Source organism: Pan troglodytes, chromosome 4 (assembly GCF_028858775.2).
Source record: "Pan troglodytes isolate AG18354 chromosome 4, NHGRI_mPanTro3-v2.0_pri, whole genome shotgun sequence".
Classification (NCBI taxonomy): Eukaryota; Metazoa; Chordata; class Mammalia; order Primates; family Hominidae; genus Pan; species Pan troglodytes.
This window is the reverse complement of record NC_072402.2, coordinates 174,252,455-174,266,938: the sequence shown is the minus strand read 5'-3', so window position 1 is coordinate 174,266,938 and position 14,484 is coordinate 174,252,455. Positions and strand designations below refer to the sequence as shown.

General features: G+C 52.9%; 1 protein-coding gene across 8 annotated transcripts; it reads right to left on the bottom strand.

The window, feature by feature from the left end:
- Positions 1-393: 393 nt before the first annotated feature.
- On the bottom strand, positions 394-13,142 carry EIF4E1B (eukaryotic translation initiation factor 4E family member 1B). 8 transcript variants are annotated; one of them, XM_063811707.1, is made up of 9 exons: positions 12,911-13,142; positions 4,829-4,951; positions 4,192-4,284; positions 3,731-3,915; positions 3,263-3,358; positions 2,558-2,621; positions 1,759-1,872; positions 1,486-1,625; positions 394-1,135 (listed from the first exon to the last, which is right to left on the bottom strand). In XM_063811707.1, the coding sequence occupies exons 3-9, from the start codon at positions 4,204-4,206 to the stop codon at positions 1,021-1,023; spliced, it is 729 nt and encodes a 242-aa protein (XP_063667777.1). In that variant the 5' UTR covers positions 4,207-4,284; positions 4,829-4,951; positions 12,911-13,142; the 3' UTR covers positions 394-1,020. The 8 variants fall into 8 exon arrangements, with proteins under 8 accessions (XP_063667777.1, XP_063667774.1, XP_063667773.1 ...); XM_063811704.1 differs by having other exon boundaries at positions 4,192-4,311; positions 4,817-4,951; positions 12,911-13,117; XM_063811703.1 differs by having other exon boundaries at positions 4,817-4,951; positions 12,911-13,105.
- Between the last annotated feature and the right edge of the window lie 1,342 nt (positions 13,143-14,484).

The window sequence follows — 14,484 nt, the reverse complement described above, 5'->3', positions numbered from 1 at the left end:
TAACACGTGCAGGACGTTTTGTCATTGTGGAGTCGCATCAGGCTCACCTTCACCCAGCGGAAATCCAGCTCTACTTATCCTGGCTCAAACTCAGGCCAAACGAGGGCCTGGGCCTTGGTACCACACCGGCTGCGCCCTGCCAGGGGCATATGCCCCGGAACCTGGCTCAAGCCCCCTTGGTGGCTGAGTTTCCCCAGCCACACCCCCTGTCCTCCATACTGGCCAGGGTCCCGGTCAGGCTCCTTGGTACCCAGTGATCTCACATGAGCCCCTGTAAGACAGGACAGAGGCAGATCAAAGTTTGGGGGAACCTGAATCTTACTCCAGTTTGAAGCCCTCTTAAAAATAATTCCAACTTTGTTCAGAAGTATTTATTTAAAACAGGAACAGAAAGATGCTTAAGCTTTTATTATCAAGTTTATCCACTTCCACCACTTCTACCAGAACCTTGGTGAGGCCTAGCCCAGCATCCCTCCACCTCCACTTCAGTCTGGCCCTGAGGCAGGCAAGGCCCAGACAGCCATGGTCACAGCTGGGGAGAAGGGGAGCGGCCTTGCAAGGCTCTCTCAGTCCTCAGCAACCCACGTATCCCTCTGTACAAATGATGGCGTTCACCCTCCAGCGTGTCTGTGCCCTTGAGCCCACCACCCATGGAAGAGTCTGTCTCTCAGGCCACCTCACCTCCTTCCTGGGTGGAAACAGTAAACACTGGACTATGGGCTTCTCCGCCTACCATAGAGCCCTCCTTCCCCGCCATGACTCACCCCACCCCCAGGAGTTTTTTCCACCCTGCTGCTGTCCTGTGGCCCCAGGACAAGCTAGGTCCTCAGACTGCCACCACTACCCCCATCTAGCCCCTAAGGCTCAGGCCCCAACTCATGTTAAAGAATGTTTGCATTCCTGTTCACTTGAGGACAGGTAAGAACTAGGCTGTCTGATCCCCAGTCCCGCCCCATCCCCCAAAGTAATGAGGCTCAGTGGTGGCTGTCCCATTACATAGGAGGGGTGCCAAGGCCCCCCTCACACCACAAACTTGTTCTTGGCTAGGGAGTTGCTCTTGGTGGCTGTGTCTGCATGGGCCTGGTACCCAATGATGGTCTTTGGGGAGAGGCCCAGGCGCTCTTTGTATACACGCCTGCAGGTGCGGGGGACACAGAGGAAAAGAGACACAGGTAGTCATCAGAGGGTCCTAGAGATAACTTAGGCCACCAGACTCCTACCCTCATTCTGGCCACGGCCACACCTGTTGTGTCTTACCCATGTGGAAACCCAAAATATGACCCCCTTAATGCAAAAGGAGAGCTGCACTGCCGTAAGAGAAAGTTAGAAATCTGAACGCCAGACCCTTCCATACAGGTGGGCAAGGCAGAAGGGAGGGAGGCTATGGAGACTTTCAGAGGTCTCCCATGCAGGCCAAGCCCCCTCCACCCACCTTCCCTCTAGAAGAGACCCAAGCCCCCACCCTGTGCCAGAGACCCTCCTCACCCAATGTGCAGCACGCCCGCCTGGTTTTCCGCCTCCCTCGTCCACACAGCGATCTTGTCCCCCTTGGTGCGGATGTTGACGACGGCCCCACATACCTCTCTGCTGTGTTCCTCAAAGCTCTCCCCGATCAGACACAGCAGCTGGACCCGAAGTAGGGGGTTGTGAGATCACCGGCTAGGACATAGGGACTGGCCTGCCATCCTTGAGACCAGTGCCACTATGAGACCCACACAGCCCGTCTCTTCCCCTGAGGACCCTCCTCCTCCAACTCACCGTCTCCAGCCACAGCCGGTCCAGCTCAATGTGGCGCTGCTGCTTGGCCAGGCTGACCAGCCAGCGGCCACCCCGCTTATTCCTGCTGTCCTCCCACATGGGCTCGATGCCATCCTGCAAGGCAGATGGCAAGTCAACTGCCTCCCTGTGTTCAAAGGGAAATGGGGACCCACCCACCATCCTGGCCTTATCCGCTCTCTGCTGAGGCCCTAAGTAGGCCAGATTCTCTTATCCTCCCTTCCCTCAGTGCAAGCAGGTTCCACCCCCAGCCACTCAGCTCCCCCCGACAGACAGCACTGGTCACCTTGTATAGCCTTGTATATGTGCATGTCTCATTTTACTGAGTTCCTTAAGACAAGCATTCAAATCGGGGTGGATTAAGGAAGCCTCAGGGGCAGACCCCAATGCAGGCAAGGGGGACATCCCAGGCTTGGCTGCCTGGTTCCCAGGCAGGGCAGAAGTCACTGGGGAGATCTCTAAACACAATGTCAGCCCTCCAGGGATGGGTGTGGCATCAATGAGTGTCCTCAAGCAATTCTGATGCCCTTCCCTAGTTAAGGAGCCAGGCCAGAAATCTCTCCCTCTCCCTCTTCCCGCCTCTTAAGGTCCTCCAAGGTGCGGCTTGGGCCTGACCTACTCTGTCCGGGCTCCTGTAGAGCATTTCCTCCAGTCAGAAACTCTGCTGAGAGGTGGCCCATAGCTCCCCACCCCCACCCCTCTGAGGGATTAACGCAGTGGAATCCGGGAGGGATCAACCCCTTGTCCCTTTGCGGGAGGGAAAGAGGAGAGCAGAGCTTACCTTGAAGAGGGCATAGTCACAGCCAGAGGAGAGCTTGCTGGCCAGCTGGATGTGACTGTATAGCCTGGACAGAGCCCCCCACCCCATGCCAAAAGTCAAGGCTTTTTAGGGCCTGGTTCCAACTGGGTTCAGCCCTCCCAGCTCCTCATCCAACCCCATGGCCTCCAAGCCTTTGCTTACACTGGCCTGCCACCTGGGATTCCACCCCCGTTTATCCAAACTCTCAAGACCCACCTTTTCCACAGAGCCTTCCCAGTGAAGGCTGAGCCAATCCCTGGGGAGGGTTTTGGACCCCCTGGTGCTCCCCCCTCCAGCTACAGCCGAGGCCTTCTCACCCTCCCTAGGGCTTGTGCAGCCCTTTTCAGACCCACTCCCGTGAGCACCCGGACACTGAGGCAGCCGAGTCCTCTCTTTGCAGCTGAGACAGGTTCAGAGAGGGGAAGGAACTTGCCCAGGTCACAAAGCCCTGGAGTGGCCGAGTCAGGGTCAGCTTCCTGCTTCTCCTGCTCCCCAGGCTCTCTCCCTGAGCCCGAAGAAGGTGGTGGGGTGGGGGGTGGTTGTGCCCTACACCCCCTGGGCAGAACCCACAAAGCCCCAGCCCTCACCAAGGCTGAAAGGCCCTAGGGAGGGCTGGCTCAACCCGGAGAGAGGGAGCCCAGAGCTCAGAGCCCCCCACCTCTAGCCCCACTGGGGACAGACACTCACGCCCAGAAGTCCTCCACAGTGTCCACCTTGGTGACCAGGTGCAGGTTGTCCTGCCAGGCCCGGCTGCGGTCATTCTTGAAGAACCACAGAGCCCACCTGGTAGGGGAAGGGGGAGGCAGCCAGGAGGAAGCAGAGAGCCAAGTCCACCCCCGGGACACCTGGACTGACAGGGAGGACCCTCCCCTTCAAGGGCGAATTGGGAGATGAGATTTGGGGCACAGCATTCCCCTCTCAGGTGAATGAAATCAGTTGTCCTGAACGGCAGGGGAGGAGTGGGGGTGTTTGACCCACAGTCTCTGCGGGGTTAGGTCTGGAAGGGCCAACAGGGCCCAAGGCTTAGGTCAGCCCTGGCCTCCCACGGATGAAGAGCTAGGGCCAAGAGAGGAGGGGTTGCCCAAGGCCACGCTGCCAGCGCAGAGGCTGGCCTGAAAGCAAGGGGCTGTGTTCCACTCTCAGGCTCCTGCCTACCTGTTCTGCAAGGGGTGCAGCTCCAGCTTGACTTCCATGCGGCCCCCCGTCCAGGCCTTCCCTCTCAGAGACAGCAAAGTCCCGGGAGAGTTTGGAGACTTTTCTCCCGTGGGTGTCCTCTCTGCTGCCTCCTCCTCCTTCTCCTCCTCCTCCCACTCTCGGATTCCACCCTCAGCTTCACTCACCTGAGCCAAAAAAAGGAGTCAGGATGGGTTGTGAGCTCTGGCCCTGGCTGTCCCTGTGCCCACCCTGCCCATCCCCTGCTCCAGGAGGGGAAGGCAAGGGACTCACAAGGCCTTCAGTAGCCATGCCCAGCTCAAACTCCATGGAGGACCCAGCATCTGAAAAGCCCCCAGCTACCAGCTTTTAACCAACCAGCACCTGCCCCGCCCACCTGGGGCTGGGGGGGGGGAGAGGGCGGGGCCATGGTGCACTGAGGGTAGAGAGGCCAGGCTGATTACCTCAACAGCAAGCATTTAGTGAGTGCCTTCTTCATGCAGGCCTGGGGCTGGGGAAGCAGCTGTGACCAAGCCCCACACCATGGGGGCCAAGACCTGAAGGTAAGCGTCAATATTTGGAACCTGCCCGAAGGGAAAGCAAGGTCTGCATCCCGTGGAGGGTGACCCCAGAATGTGAGGTGGACGGCCCTGCAGATGGCAGAAGCAGAGACACTGACATGGCCGTGGGGCCTTCTGGCACCATCCCCAACCTCACATCAGAGCAGGTATTCATCTGGTCTCTGGAAGCACCTGAGTTTTTTTGTTTGTTTGTTTTTAAATAAAATATTCTTTTGACTAGAGATGAAGGAATCTCACTATGTTGCCCAGGCAACTCCTGGGCTCAAGTGATCTCCCATTTCAGCCTCCCAAAGTGCTGGGATTACAGGCATGAGCCACCATACCCAGTGGCATCTGAGTTTTTTAAAAGTTTAATCATCTGCCAACGTTTAGACATAGGGGGGTTTTATGCTAAGATTCACACTTTTGGTTTCTCTTGAGGATTTGGAAAGTTCCTCCCGGACCCACTGCCTCACAGGCCCCCAGTCCCTTTGGAGACACATGAGGCTCCCCACAGCCCCCACCTTACCTCCTGCCCCACCTGAGTGTTCTCTGCCTGACATGGATGGTGAGGGTCAGGGCCGCAGCCATACAGCCTGGGTTCCAGTCCTGATTCTACCCTGACCGCGGCCAGGCCTGAGCTTCATGGAGTCAGTTTCCCCATCTGTAAAATGAAAATGTTAATCATACACAACTCAGAAGATTGTTGAGGGTATTAAATGATATAGAACACCTAGAACCCATAGAACAAGGCCTGGCTCGTGCTCATCAGAAGTCAGCTGAGGGTTCTCCCAGGTTGGGGAGGGTGGGGACTGGGATGGGGAAGGAAGGCAGGGAAGCTTTGGACACCCTTTATCAGCCTTCTGAACAACCCCTTTTCTGTGGAGGCTGAAGGCTCCCCAAGTCCTTTAAAGTTTTGCCTCCTCCCCTTGGGCACTTTTAGGGTCCCAGACGTATAAAAGGCCCTGCTCCTCCCCCACACTTGGGGGGCTCGTGACCATCTGGAGGCTGAGTATTTGCTCAACCCACATCCTTAAGCCCTGGTACGTGCTAGGCACAGGGTTAGGTGCTGCTACGGTGATGAGCGAAAAACAAGCGGGCCCTGTGCTCAGGTTTATGAGATTATGCATCCCTCAGACAATCTGTGTCATCACAAACACAACCCACTGAAGGAAAGGGATTCGGGGATGGGAGAACCTAAAAAGTCCACGATCCAAGCTGGGGCTTCAGAGCGGCAGTTCTTAGGTGCGTGTATCAGAATCACCTGCACGGCTTGCTCATCACACGCTGCTGGGCCCTGTCTCAGAACTTCTGACTCCTTAGTTCTGGGCTTGGGCTTGAGGATGTTTCCATTTTATTTATTTATTTATATTGTTTTGAGGCAAGGTCTCACTCCAGCTGCCCAGGCGGGAGTGCAGTGGTGCCATCTTGGCTCACTGCCGTCTTGACTTCTCAGCTCAGGTGATTCCCCCACCTCAGCCTCCCGAGTAGCTGGGACTACAGGCATGCACCACCACGCCCAGCTAGTTTTTTTTGTTTTGTTTTGTTTTGTTTTGTTTTGTTTTATTTTGTAGAGGTAGGGTTTTGCCATGTTGCCCAGGCTGGTCTTGAATGCCTAGACTCAAGCAATCTGCCCACCTTGGCCTCCCAAGTGCTGGGATTACAGGCGTGAGCCAAAGCGCCAGGCCCAGGATGTTTGTATTTCTAACAAGTTCCCAGATGCTGCTGGCCAGGGACCCCGTTTTAAGAACAACTGAGAAGAAGGTCGCTGAGAGGTGGTATTTGAGCGAAGACCTAAAGCATAAACAAGAAATAATAGGAAATAATTAACTGGGTCGGGGAGGGCATCTCTGGGAGTGGGAACAGTATGTGCAAATGCCCTGGGGCAAAGGGAATGTGGAATACCAGAGGACGAGAAGACAGGCCAGTGTGGGCGAAGCTAAAAGGGGAAAGAAATGGGTAAGCCTGATCCTAGGGGCAGTGGGGAGCCACTGAGCATTTTGAGCATGTACAGACTAGCTGGGGAGGCAATCAGATATGCTTTTCAGCAGGTTCTCTGGATTGCTGTGTAGGAAACAGAACCCTGTGGCTGCAAGAAGGTGTGGGGAAACACTGACTAGGATGCTAATGTAGTCGTCCAGGTGACAGATGGGGCGGCAGAGAAGATGGAGAGATGATAATAGACTCAAGGGGTATGTAGAAGGAAAACTCAGTGATATTTAGTGATAGATAGGCCCTGGAGGGGTGAAGCCCTGTGTCCCACTTATCTATTGCTGCACAACAAACCACCCCAAACTCAGTGGCTTAAAACAATCATCATCATTTATTATGCTCACAAGCGTGCAACGTGGGCAGTGCTCAGTAGGACAGCCCAGCTCTCCTTCAAAGGGAGGTCAGCTAGGGTGGCTTACAGGTTGGGGCTGGAGTCATCTGCTCACTCACACGTGGGGCAGCTGATGCCAGCTGTCAGCTGGAGCCTCAGCTGGGGGTGCTGGCCAGGATGGCACTGCGTGGCCTCTCCATGTGGCTGCTTGGCTTCCTCCCGGCGTGGTGGCTGGGTTCCCAGAGCAAGCATCCCAAGAGACAGGAAGCAGAAGCTGCCAGTTTCTTAAGGCCTGGGCCTGAAACCCGGCACCACATCAGACCCACTCTATTCTACTAGAGTCACAGGCCCAGATTCAAGGGAGGGGACATACTGCCACCTCTCAGTGGGAGGAGCATTGAAGAAATTTGGACAGAGGGAGCACTGGAAGAGGACCAGGCTGGGAAGAGCTCACGAATCTAGATTTTGTTGTTGTTGTTTTGAGACAGTGTCTTGCTCTGTTGCCCAAGCTGGAGTGTAGTGGCATGACCATAGCTCACTGCAGCCTCAAACTCCTTGGCTCATTCTCCCTCCTCAGCCTCCCGAGGAACTGGGACTACAGGTGCACACCACCATGTCTGGCTAATTTTCAATTAAAAAAAATAGAGATGAGGTCTCAATATGTGGCTTAGACTGGTCTCAAATCAGCCTGGGAGGGTTCAAGTGATTCTCCTGCCTTTGCTTCCCAAAGTGTTGGGATTACGAGTGTGAGCCACTGTGCCGGCCAGGAATCTAGATCTGATGAAGAAAAAGGAAGGAAGGGCTCCCCCCAGTACCGGGCATGGTCTTAGCTACCTTACAGCTGTGGCCCAGAGCCCAGCTCGGAATGACCCTCCCAGCCACAGCACCCCTTCCCACCACCTCCCACAGCTTCCAGCCTGGGGAAGCTCCTGGAGTCTTCGATTGAGGTGACTAAGGAGAGACCTTAAGAGCAACCCCCCTGGCGCTACAGGCATCCTGGCCCCTCCCTGAGGCCCTTCCAAGTCTGTCTATGGGGGACATCTTCATGCTGGGATTGAACCAGCAGGGGCTCTTAAATCCCAGCCCTACCATCCTGTTCCTAAAATATCTTGAATCTGCCCATTCCTCTCCCTCCCAACTCCCCTGACTCCAGGGAAGCTGGTTCTGACCTTGGCTGCTGCGTGAGTATTTCCTGACACTCCACTTGCTTCCACTCCTGCTTTCCTACAGAAAGTTCTCCAGGTTCCTCGGGGGGATCATTTAGAATATTAATCTGGTCACGTAACTTCTTTGTTTAAAACCCAGGCCAGCTGTGGTGGCTCACGCCTGTAATCCCAGCACTTTGGGAGGCCGAGGCCAGTGGATCACCTGAGGTCAGGAGTTCGAGAGTAGCCTGGCCAACATGGTAAAACCCTTTCTCTACTAAAAATAAAACAAACAAACAACAACAACAACAAAACTAGTTGGGCATGGTGGCAGGCACCTGTAATCCCAGCTACTCGGGAGGCTGAGGCAGGAGAATCGCTTGAATTGGGGAGGTAGAGGTTGCAGTGAGCCGAGATCGCACCATTGCACTCCAGCCTGGGTAACAAGAGTGAAACTGCGTTTAAAAAAACAAACAAACAAAAAAACCTCCAGGACACCCAGGATGTGATCCAAAGTCCAGGTCCTGGGCTTGCAAGGTTCTTAGGCGATCCAGCCTCCCATGCCCTGAGCACATGGAGCCTCCAAAAGGCTAGATTTTTTCCTGCCTCAGGGCCTTTGCACTTGCAGTTTCCTCTGCAACTTTTTACAGAACTTCTCCTTGTCCTTCTGGGCTTGGTTCAAATGTCACCTTCTCAAAGAGGCCTTCCCTGACTGCTACCCTATCTAGAGAAGAACACTCTCCCCCATGCCCTCTAACTCATCACTCTGTTCTATTTCCTTCTTAGCGCTTAACACTACTTATTCGTTTATTCATTCAACAAATAATGACCTACCAATTACTTTGTGCCAGACACCATTTTAGGCTCTGGGGAGCACAGCTGTGAACAAAATGGATGGTTTCTCCTCTTTGCATCAGAAGGCCCTAGGACTAAGCCCTGGGACCTCTTGTCTGTTCTGTCAGTACTTGCTGTTTCATGCCCTTATCCAGTAATGGGCATTAAATGTCATTTAGAGAGTGACATGCTTAGCCGCCACCAGAAATCCAGAAGAGTATATCCAACTGCCCGCCTGACAGCTCCATCTGGGTATCTACTGTGCATCTCAGAGCTACCATGTCCAAAGATGAATTCCTGACACCTCCTCTGCCCCGCTCCAGACTTGTTCTTCCAACCATCTTCTCCACCCTTCCAACTGCTCAGCCGAAAACGTTGGAATGGTCCTGGGGCTCTGTCTTTCTCACCTGTTAGCACATGCCATGACCAGTTCTCTCTTCAAAACATCCAGGACCCAACCACTTCTCTTGGTCTCCATTGCCACCGTCCCAGCCCAAGTGACAGTCATCCTGCCTGTGTGATAGTGATGGCCTCTGAACTGGTCCTCAGCTTTCACCCTTGCCCAAGAATAGTCCCCTCCCTACTCCCTACACAGCAGCCGTTAAAATGAAATCTGGATCACTCCCTCCTCTGCTCACAGTGCAGGAGCCCACAAGGCCCTCCTCCCTCCAGCCCTCCTTTCCCTCCCTCTGCTGCAGCCACAGTGGCCTTCAGTCATGCAGATCTTCAGATGTGCCAGCCACCTCCTGCCTTAGGACTTCCAGAGGCTGTCCCCTCACTTCCTAACCTCTCTCAGGGTAGGCGATCCCTGCCCATCGTATGTGACTGTCCAACCCCCCTCAGCCCAGTGCAGCAATTCCTCTGCTTCTCCTCCCTCACTGCCCCCAGCATTTGTCACCTCCTGACACACCATACATTTTACTGATTTATTTTACTCATCACTTGCCTTCCTCAAGGTCCCCAAGGCCTTTTTATTTTTGAGACGGAGTCTTGCTCTGTTGTCCAGGCTGGAGTACAGTGGCGCGATCTCAGCCCACTGTAACCTCTGCCTCCTGGGTTCAAAGGATTCTCCTGCCTCAGCCTCCCAAGTAGCTGGAATTACAGGAGCACATCACCACACCTGGATAATTTTTGTGTTTTTAATAGAGACAGAGTTTCACCATGTTGGCCAGTCTGGTCTCGAACTCCTGACCACAGGTGATCTGCCCACCTCGGCCTCCCAAAGTGCTGGGCTTACAGGGGTGAGCCACCGCGCCCAGCCCCCAAGGCCTCTCTTGTTCACAGCTGTGTCCCCAGGGCCTACAACAGCGTCTGGCTTATGGGAAGTACTCAGAAGTCAGAGGGAGCAGGGAGGATTGGTCAATAGATTTAGCAAAGTGAGTGTCGCTGACGACTTTTACAAGAGCGGCACAGTGGAAGCGTCTTTTGTGGTTTCTAGTTGTGAATTGTCTGCCCCATCCCACTCGAATGCTGAGTTCCAGAGGGGCAAGGGCTTCATTGGTCTTATTTCCTGCTGCATCTCCTGTACCTGGAATGATATCGGCACCCAGTAGGCACTCAGGGAAAACTGATTGAAAAGAACAAAGGCCAGTGACTTTCCCTCTCTGGGTATCAATTCCCTTATCTGTAAAATGGGAATGAAAATGCCTGCTTTGAAGGATTGCCATGAGGACGTCGTGACGTAATGGACGGAGTACTTGGCGCATTGCAGATGTTCAGTAAATGTCCCCGGTTCCCCTCCCTGTTCTCAGCTTCCCGTCCTGCCTGCCCTGCAGGACTCTGAGGCCTCTGGACAGCAGGAATGCTGCTAAATGTTTAATCTGCCAGGCGCCACACACAGAGTTACAAAGGCACATCTGGATTTTTGCAGAACCCAGGCGGGGCTGGAATCTCCAGGATCCGCTTAAGAGAACTCTCTGTTCCAGCTGCTCCGACCAGGATCTTCTCTAAAACCCTTTCCCACCTTTTGCCATGTTCCCTTCCCAGAAGCTTCCAGAGTCATCGTCCTTAGTACATTCCTAGGAAGGGGAGAGGAAGAAAAGAATGGAAAGGCCCATTTCCTGGGGAAAGAGAGAACAGAAACAGTGAGAGTTCCTGAGGCTCGCAGGTTTAGGGACTGGCCACTGGAGGCCCACGAGCCCGAGCTTTGCCACCCCATGCTCTAAAGGGTGGTAGGGGTATGTGGCGGGGGAAAGGAGCCATCCTGCTAGAGAGTGGTGACCCAGTATCCGTGCCCCCTTCTGAGGGAAGCACATACGGAGCAAGAGAGAAAAATGTAGCAAATGCTAATAATTGGTGAATCTAGCTGGGAACAGTGGCTCATGCCTGTAATCCTAGCACTTTGGGAGGCTGAGGCGGGCAGATCATCTGAGGTCAGGAGTTCGAGACCAGCCTAGCCAACATGGTGAAACCCCGTCTCTACTAAAAATACAAAAATTATCCGGGCATGGTGGCATGTGCCTGTGGTTCCAGCTACTCAGGAGGCTGAGGCAAGAGAATAGCTTGAACCCGGGAGGCAGAGGTTGCAGTGAGCCGAGATTACACCATTGTACTCAGGCCTGGGCAACAGAGCTAGACTCCATCTCAAAAAAAAAAAAAAAAAAGAAAGAAAGAAAAAGACAGACAACTGGCAGATATTCTTTTTACCCTACCTCCCCTCTTCCTGCTGTCTGCATCAACATGATGGCAGGAGCTGCAGCAGCCATCTTGGGCCATGAGGATGAAATTCATGTACTAAGAATGGTACACCAGAAAGGTAGGAGTCTGGGATCCTGATGACTGTGAAGTCATCACACCACCTGTGGACTGCCCACCACTGGACTTGTTTAAGTGAAAGAATAAATGCCTGCTTTGCATAAGTTTCTGTGCTAGCAGCCAAACGAACTTCCTGCCTGACTCAGAATTTAACCTATTTTCTGTTACCTCGACTCTCTGGACTGTCCCACCTGCTAGATCCCTTGCTGGGAATGCTCACCACCACTTGTAAGGTCCTTCTCATCTTTCAAAACCCAGCTCGAATGTCACTTTCTCCTGGAGGCTGTCCCCTGCTGCCCCTTCCCTCTTTGCGCTCACTGCTATTCAGCTCCCCAACCACCCACTTGCTGCCCATCCGTCGCAGACTCTCCACTGCTGGTCTCCTTTGGCCTCCCTGTAGCATTTGTCTAGTCGACCTCTATCCCCAAGGTGTCTGTGCGCTCTCTTCAGCTTGTCCTTCTTTCTCACTGCCAGAGACTTCTGTCTTTCTCCAGGTTCCTCTGCTTCTGGCCACCCCAAAGTTTGCGGCACCTCAGGAGTCTGTTCTGGGCACTCTCTTCTTTTCACTTTCCATGCACCCCCGGTGGATCACACTCAGCCCTATGGCTCCAGCCACCACCTCTATGCTAATGACTCCAATCCCAGTGGGGCACTGATCTCACCTGGCTCACAAGAACAATTGTTAAAACTTCAGGAATCTGGCTGGGCGTGGTGGCTCATGCCTGTAATCCCAGCACTTTGGGAGGCTGAGGTGGGCGGATCACGAGGTCAGGAGATCGAGACCAGCCTGGCCAACATGGTGAAACCCCGTCTCTACTAAAAATACAAAAATTAGCCAGGTGTGGTGGCGGGCGCCTGTAATCCCAGCTACTCAGGAGGCTGAGGCAGGAGAATCCTTTGAACCCAGGAGGCAGAGGTTGCAGTGAGCCGACATCACGCCACTGCAGTCTAGCCTGGGTATCACAGCAAGACTCCGTCTCAAAAAAAAAAAAAAGAAAAAAAAAAACTTCAGGAATTGTGTGAGCCAGTTGTTAAAGCCATTACATTGTTAAAAATTAAATTATATAAAGTTATAGTTACATTATGTTTAAAAAACATAGCTAATACTCAAAACACATAACTTCCTAGTTATTTTACTATTATCTGTGCTCTTAAGGTTATTTTTATCTACGTTATCTGTCTCATGAAAATTCTAGATAACTGAACCAATTTTCTGTTCAATGACATCACACTGACAGCTTGGAATCAACTGTGGTGGGAGTATTTTACCCCAAGGACATTGGCAAACTACAAATCTAGGTGTTCCTTCCCGCCTACCCTTTTCCCGCCCCAACCTTGGAGAGCCATTTGTGCCATTTGTTAAAGAATTCTGAGTACACCGTGGCTCAAATCTGCATCTGAAGCCAGCCTGGAGTGCTTTCCTGAGCTCTGGGCTCAGATACCCTAGTGTCTGCTGGACACCTCCTCCAGCTTGTCTGTCATTCCCCCAGACAAGCTCATCATCATCCCCCCACCAAGCTGCTCCACCCCCTCAATGCCTATTTCATTTTGCAGCAACATCACTCACCCCATTGTCCAAACCAGAAACCTGGGAATCTTCCTCGACTTGTCCTTCTCCCTCTCCCATAACACCTAATAAGTTACTCCCAAGTGATGTTCACGTCTCTCCTTCCAGCCCTGCTCCAGCGTCACCCTGGCTTCTGTAGTTCAGGCGTCCTTGTCCCTCCTCTGGAGTCTGCCCCAGCCTCCTACTGATCTTTCTACAGCCAGCCTTATCCTCCTCCAACCCACCTCCGTTTGGCCCCATAAAATGCAAATCTCATTAGGTCTCTTGTGCTTAAAATCCTTCAGTGACTTCTTGTTTCCTGTGATCTGAAGTTCAGACACGCTTCATTTCATCTTCTTTCTCTCTTCCTCCTTCTCCCCGCTCCTCCATCCTCCTTCATCTTTCTTTATCTTGTACTCTGGCATCAGGAGTTCTTAATCCCAAGCCACAGAAATCACTTCTGGGTGATTTAAGCAAATAAGGAGTTTATTAAATACTGGGCAGCTCATGGGCCAGGTACAATAGCTCATACCTGTAATCCCAGCACTTTGGTAGGCTGAGGTGGGAGGATCATTTGAGGCCAGGAGTTCAAGACCAGCCTGGGCCACCTAGTGAGACCCCCGTCTCAACAAAAAATAAATAAGTAAATCACAAACAAATACCCCGTCTCTACGAAAAATAAATAAGTAAATCACAAACAAATAATAAATATTTTTTAAATTAGCCTGGCATGGTGGCACGCACCTGTAGTCTCATCTACTGAAAGGGCTGAGATGGGAGAATCGCTTGAGACCAGGAGTTCGAGGCTGCAGTAAGCTATGATTGACTGTGCCACTGCACTCCAGCCTGGGTGATGCAGTGAAACCTTATCTCTTAAAAAAACAAAAAACAAAAAAAAAACTGGACAGCTCAAATAATCTCCAGGATAGCTAGAAAATCCACACTGGAGACCACACAGCCTGAAATGATGCCCCAAATCCCACTACCAGGCAGACCTATGAAGAATCCCGATGCCATGGCTGGGCATGGACAGTGCAGCTTGTCCTGTTGGTGTTGGACACTCCCACAGTGAGTGTCACTGCTGCCAATGGTCCTTGGCAGGAGCTGCCACCACCACTTTTCCACACCAGAACACAGCCCTCCCCCCACCCCACCCTCCGCTTCCCTGCTGCTTCCTGGGACTAGCTTCAGGTCCCAAGTCTGGAGCTGCACCTGTCAGTCACATGTCCTGGCTGCAAGGAAGACTGAGAAAGCAATTATCTGGCATAGTCATCTCTCAGAGGGGAAGGTGGGTTCTGCCTCAGAAGGTGGGGGACCCCTCTAAACATGGGAAGGGGGCAATTTTAATGCTGAGAGACCAAAAATAATTGCAGGTACCCTCCATGCTAGTTCTTAAAATAACACAAGTAAAATACTATCCAAGGGAAAATAATCAAACAGCACCAGTAAGGAAGGCAATGGAATGTGAAACTTCCTTCCCTGAACCCTCTCAGTCCCATTTCCTAGGTGCAACTCCCTTTAACAGTTTTCTCAGAAATTATTACAGAGGTGTGGCCAGGTGAGGTGGCTCATGCCTATAACACCAGCACTTTGGG

Bases quoted from the DNA above. Each gene is read 5' to 3' on its own strand.
- EIF4E1B (XM_009450213.3), bottom strand. From the start codon at position 4,057: ATGGAGTTTGAGCTGGGCATGGCTACTGAAGGCCTT. The intron at 1,873-2,557 runs GTAAGCTCTGCT...TCTGCCTTGCAG, and splicing joins GTGACTATGCCCTCTTCAAG to GATGGCATCGAGCCCATGTG. The intron at 1,626-1,758 runs GTGAGTTGGAGG...CTTCGGGTCCAG, and splicing joins ACCGGCTGTGGCTGGAGACG to CTGCTGTGTCTGATCGGGGA.